The 5843-nt window shown below is 51.6% G+C and overlaps 1 protein-coding gene across 1 annotated transcript; it reads right to left on the reverse strand.

Moving 5' to 3' along the window:
* Positions 1-3836: 3836 nt before the first annotated feature.
* LOC111023626 (uncharacterized) lies at positions 3837-5200 on the reverse strand. The gene is made up of 2 exons (XM_088126953.1): positions 4732-5200; positions 3837-4627 (listed from the first exon to the last, which is right to left on the reverse strand). Exons 1-2 carry the CDS (start codon positions 5198-5200, stop codon positions 3837-3839), a joined length of 1260 nt encoding a protein of 419 aa, XP_087983079.1.
* Between the last annotated feature and the right edge of the window lie 643 nt (positions 5201-5843).

Raw genomic sequence — 5843 nt, forward strand, 5'->3', positions numbered from 1 at the left:
AGTTTTCGTGTACCTCGACCGTTTCCAAGTCAGGTACTCTCTCCCTCTTTCTTTAGAGAGTTCTTTTAAGTCCTCCCAGTCAGGTTTGGCGATGAGTAACTCGTCTAGGGATTCGTCGTCTGGGTAGTCTAGTTCCTCTAGTTCATACGACGTTTTAGGAGATCTGACCTTAGCTTCTACCTCAAGGAACCCTTACGTCGAGGATAGCTCGGCAAACCCCAACATAGCCTCAACCTCGGGAAACCCTGACCTCGGTCCTGTAGTTGAACTTCCTCCTTCATCTTTCTCGGTAGGTAGGTTGGCCGAGCTCTGCAAAACTTACTCGATCCCCAACTCCATAGAGCTTAGGGTGCCTAACGTCGGGGAACACCTCGACGACCCTCCTCCGGGCTTCGTCAGTTTCTACCCCCAGATGGTCCATAAGGGGGTCAGACTTCCACTCCACCCTTTTATACAAAGGTTCCTTAGTGCAGTCAACCTAGCCCCAACTCAGCTCTCCCCTAATGGATGGTCTACCGTGCTCGGAGCTTACGTCCTGTGGTGGGTCCTCCGAGACGAGGATGAGGACAGGCTCACGGTGGACCAGCTCTTAGCGACCCACACCGTCAAACCCTCCAACGAGGGAGAGGGTCGGTACTACCTCTCAGCTCGACGGAACGTAGGTCAGTTGATTAGGAACCCCTCCTCCAACAAGAACTGGAAGGAGTGTTGGTTCCTCGTCTCTGGCGAGTGGCTTCTGAGGGACAGAGGGGGGCCGACCTGCCAAGTCCTAGTAGAGTTCGGGGACGTAGCTCAGTGTCTTAGGCGCGAGCTAGGGGGTGTGTTTTTTTTTTGTTTTCTTAACTTGAGCAACCTCATTGCTGACGTCGGCTTGTTTTACAGCTCTTCCATCCCCCGTTCCGATGATCAACAACAAGTCTTGGGAGATCATCAAACGAGCCCAAGGTCGGAGACTAAAGTACGCGCTATGGGGTGAAGCAGTCGTCTGAAACTCCCACCTCTTCTGCAGCGGCCTAAGTCCTCACGATCAACCAAACGAGATCAAGAAGCTCCCCAAACCTCGGCAACGCAGCTCGCAGAAACGTAAAGCTCCTGAAGGTAACTTCTTCTCGGCACCTCAGCTCGTTCAATGGAAGTCTCTTAATTAACCTCGTATTCTTTGCAGGAATGGCTTCCAAATTCCTCGCACTCAGCAGTACAAAACGGCAGCGGGCCTCGGCCTCGGCCGCTCAGCCGGCGCCTCCTCAAGGTCGTCGCCGTACGAGCAGCGCCGACGTCCCAGCTCCTGGGCTGGCCAACTTGGCCAAGCTCCAGGCCCTCCAAGCTCAACCCTTGCAGACCGTGGTCGGGGGCGAAGAGTCGGCTACTCCTCTGCATCGGAAGAAACGGCGAAGGAGACGCTCCCTTCCGAGGAGGTCAACTCTAGGTCTCCACCTCCCCCATCATGGTTGACCGGAGGAGGGGTCCCAACACGGTCGGCAACACTGCGACGAGCTCCCGCTCCCCTTCAAGCTCCCCTTCTCCCGCCTCAACATCCACGAGGCTGAGATGAAAGTAAGGTCCTCGAGCTCTCGCCGAATAGAACGAGCTGTTCGGGTGCCAGAGGACCCGGTGGAGGCGGTGAGGAAGACTGTAGCTCTTGCTGCCGAGGTAAGCTTGTTCTCACTCTACCTTTCTTCTCTTCCTTTAATCCCCTTGCCCTAACCTCTGGCCTCTGCAGCTGCACTACCACGCCTACCTCTCGGCATCGATGATGAGGCTGGAGCTTGGAGGCCGTGTCCTGAAGGAGGAGGAGACGAACGCCTCCTATGAGCGTAGGATCGCTGAGCTCCAAGCCGAGGTTGACTAGGCACGAGCTGAGAAGGAGGCCGAGGCCGATAGGTCGAAGGCCTTGATAGCCCAAGCTCGCACCGATCTGAAGAACGCCCGGGGCCGAGCTAAGACCGCAGAGAAGGGCTGGAATGAAGCTCAGTAGAATCTAGCCAGCTGGGATTATTTGGAGAAGAAGGTCAAAGAATTCCCCGAATTCGATGGCCTAGCTCGCGACCTGGCGGACAAGGGCTTTTATTACGCTATCAATCGGCTCGACACTGCTTGCTCGGTAAGGAGGCCGAGGCTATTGAGATCGCTGAGGTTGCTGACGCTGACGCAGAAACTAGCAAGCCTGTCGACCTTCCGCAGGAATAGACCGCCTTCTTCTTCTACTGCTTCTTTTCTCAATTTTTTTTAAAACAAATTACTGTACTGAGCCGAGGCATATATACCTCGGCTCTTCATCAAACTTAGAATTCAATGAAGTGAGGTTGTTTGGTTTAGATCCGAGTTATTCTCTCCGAGGTCCATAAACTTAGAGAAATTTAATTAAACTTTAATTATACCTCGGCTCTTCATCAAACTTTAATTTCAATGAAAACAATCTTCGTCCAAACTTGAGTTGTTCTCTCCGAGGTCCCTATACTTAGAGAAATTTAATTAAACTTTAGCTTTAGTTTTGGTCTCGTTGTTTGAGTTCTCAAGTCTTAGTAATTTCTCATCCCAACAACGGCTTACGAGCCGAACAACTCAGCTCGGCGGTGTGTATTTGGGATAACCAGGTTCCTACGAGCTGACCATTGCTTCGCGTGTTTGTAAAAATATAACTCATCGTAGGTCGTTTAGCATAGGTCATACCACGTAGTCTTCCTTGGCCCCCATTTGACGTAGCTCGGGAGTAGTAACAGCTCTAACAAATAAAGTCAAATTTTGCAAAAGTCATTGGAGATCGGCTTTCATTAATGAATGAAATTTTACACGTCGGATTACACACATTTCACTGATAGTAAACTCACAAATGCTCGGTGTTCCATGGGTGGGGGAGTTGTTTCCCATTTAGGTCGGACAACAAATACGCTCCAGGTCGGAGTATTTTTAAGACTCTGTATGGGTCTTCCCAGTTCGACTCGAGTACGCCGACATGCTGCATTACCTTCTTGAGGACGAGGTCGCCAGGCTTGAACGTTTTGACTTTTACCCTGGCGTTGTAGTACCGAGCCATACGGTTCTGATATTCTGCTAGTCGAAGCTGGGAGTGAGATCTTTTCTCCTCGAGGAGGTCAAGGTTCACGAGTAGAGCTTCACTGTTGGCTTGCTCGTCGAAATTCTCAACTCAAGGTCTTGGCATGCCAACTTCCACAGGGACAACAGCCTCTGACCCGAAGGCTAGGCCGTATGACGTCTCACCAGTAGATCGGCGGGGTGTAGTTCGGTAAGACCACAATACCTCTGGTAACTCTTCTGCCCACCGACCTTTCAGAGATTCCAGTCTCGTCTTCAAGCCACGCTTGATGATCTTGTTGATGGCTTCAACTTCTCCGCTAGGCTGCGGATGGGCAGGCGACGAGCTGAGGTGACGTATGATGAGCTAATGACAGAATTGATTAAACCGGGTGCCATCAAACTGCTTTCCATTGTCAGTAATGATGGCGTTCGGTATACCGAACCGACATATTATGCTCTTCCATACAAAGCTGACGACCTTCGCCTTGGTAATAGACGCTAGAGGTTCCGCTTCCACCCACTTGGTGAAGTAATCTACAGCTACTATGGCGAACTTCAACTGCCCCCTCCCCATCGGTAATGGGCCGATCAGATCTATCCCCTACTGAGCGAAAGGCCAAGGGCTTGAGATCGGCGTCAGCATCTCCGGGGGTTGCCTCGAAATGCTTGCGAAGCGTTGACATTTAACGCATGTTTTGGCGAACTCCTTGGTGTCGCGCTCAATCGTCGGCCAGTAGTAGCCCTGGCGGACGACTTTCGAGGCCGTGGACCGAGCTCTTCCATGGTTTCCACAAACCCCTTCATGAATCTCGCGCATGACATACCTCGCCTCTTCTGGGTCGAGGCACTGCAGTAATGGTAAAGAATATCCCCTTTTTAAGAGATTGCCTTTTTTGCATCAAGTAGTGAGCAGCTTGGCGTCGGAGCTTTCTGGCCTGACTCGGATCGGCGAGGACTGAGCCATTGACCAGGAAGTCCTTAATTGGGTCTATCCATGTAGGCTGAGCTGACGTGATCTCTATTATCTCAGGCTGGTCGATGGACGACTCAGCAAGTATTTCAACTGGAACCGTTCTTGGTAGATCAGTCTCGTATGCCGAGGCCAGGCGAGCCAGTGCGTCGGCGTTGGAGTTTTTGGACCTCGGCACCTGTTGAATCACATAGTCTTCAAACTGGGCGAGGAGCCCTCGGGCTTTGGCCAGATACCTATCCATACGAGCTTCCTTTACTTGGTACTCCTCGGTAACCGGATTGACAATCAGTTGGGAGTCGCTGAGAATCAAAAGTCGCCTCACACCCATCCCTCTGGCGACCTTCAGTTCATTTATCAATGCCTCGTACTCGGCTTTGTTGTTAGAAGCTCGGAAACTAAACCGGAGTGCGTACTCAAACCGAAGACCGCCGGGGCCGAGGAGCAGCATGCCTGCCCCACAACCTTTCTCATTGGACGAACCATCCACATAAAGTGTCCACTGGTCACGGACATCGCCCCCTGGCTTGGGTGGGGTCAGCTCGGCAACAAAGTCTGCGGCTGCCTGACCTTTCAACGCTGTTCTCGGCTCGAAGGCGACGTTTCGGGCTTGTAGAAAATCTGTCTCAAGGGGAAGTTTGTCGGAACGATTATTTTGTGTGCCTGGAAGTATGGTCGTAGGCGCCGCGCCGAGGTTATCAAGGCTAGAGCCAGCTTCTCAACACAGGGGTAACGAGCCTCGGCCTCGGTCAATGATTTGCTTGTGTAGTAAACAGGGCTCTGCCGTCCTTTCGCCTCCCTGATAAGTACTGAGCTCACTGCATTTTCCGACACTGCTAGGTACAGGTAAAGTACATCACCAGGCAGCGGCTTTGAGAACAAGGGAGCCGAGCTGAGGTACTGCTTCAATTGCCGAACTGCGACTTCACAATCGTCCGTCCATTCGAACCGATCCTTTTTCCTTAGTGTTTGGAAGAAAGGGTGGCACTTGTCAGTAGAGCGAGATACGAAGCGATTCAAGGCTGCCAATTGACCGTTTAACCTCTGTAGTTGCTTAATATTCCTCCGTGCCTCCATCTCGAGGACTGCTTTTATCTTGTCTGGATTTGCCTCAATTCCGCGTTCGTGGACCATGAACATGAGGAACTTTCCTGACGAGACCCCAAAGGCGCACTTGCTCGGGTTGAGCTTCATCTGATACTTTCGAAGCACGCTGAAGGCCTCTACTAGGTCGGCTAAATGGGGAGCTCGTCTACTTACTTTTCACCAACATGTCGTCTACATATACCTCCATGTTGCGTCCGATCTGCTGGGCGAACATCATGTTGACCATCCGCTGGTAGGTCGCTCCGGCATTCTTCAAACCAAAAGGCATGACATTGTAGCAATACAGCCCTTGGTCGGTAACAAAGGCGGTATGCTCTTGGTCGGGCACATGCATCCGAATCTAATTATACCCGGAGTACGCATCCATGAAGGAGAGTAGCTCGTGCCCTGCCGTTGCATCGACGAGCTGATCTATCCGAGGTAGGGGAAAACTGTCTTTCGGACACGCCTTATTGAGGCTCCTGAAGTCAATGCAGACGCGCAATTTGCCGTTGGACTTGTTAACTAAAACTACGTTAGACAACCACGCGGGGTAATGACCTTCTCTTATGAATTTAGCTCGTATCAACTGCTCGACTTCTTTACAAATTACATTACTTCGCTCGGCGTCGACAGGCCGACGCTTTTGCCTCACAGGCCTATAATTAGGATCTACATTAAGCCTATGCACCATTATACTTGGGTCTATGCCTGACATGTCGTCATGAGACCATGCGAACACATCAGCATT

The sequence above is a fragment of the Momordica charantia genome, assembly GCF_013281855.1.
Source record: "Momordica charantia cultivar OHB3-1 chromosome 8 unlocalized genomic scaffold, Mcharantia_2.0 BLBB01000008.1, whole genome shotgun sequence".
Taxonomy (NCBI): Eukaryota; Viridiplantae; Streptophyta; class Magnoliopsida; order Cucurbitales; family Cucurbitaceae; genus Momordica; species Momordica charantia.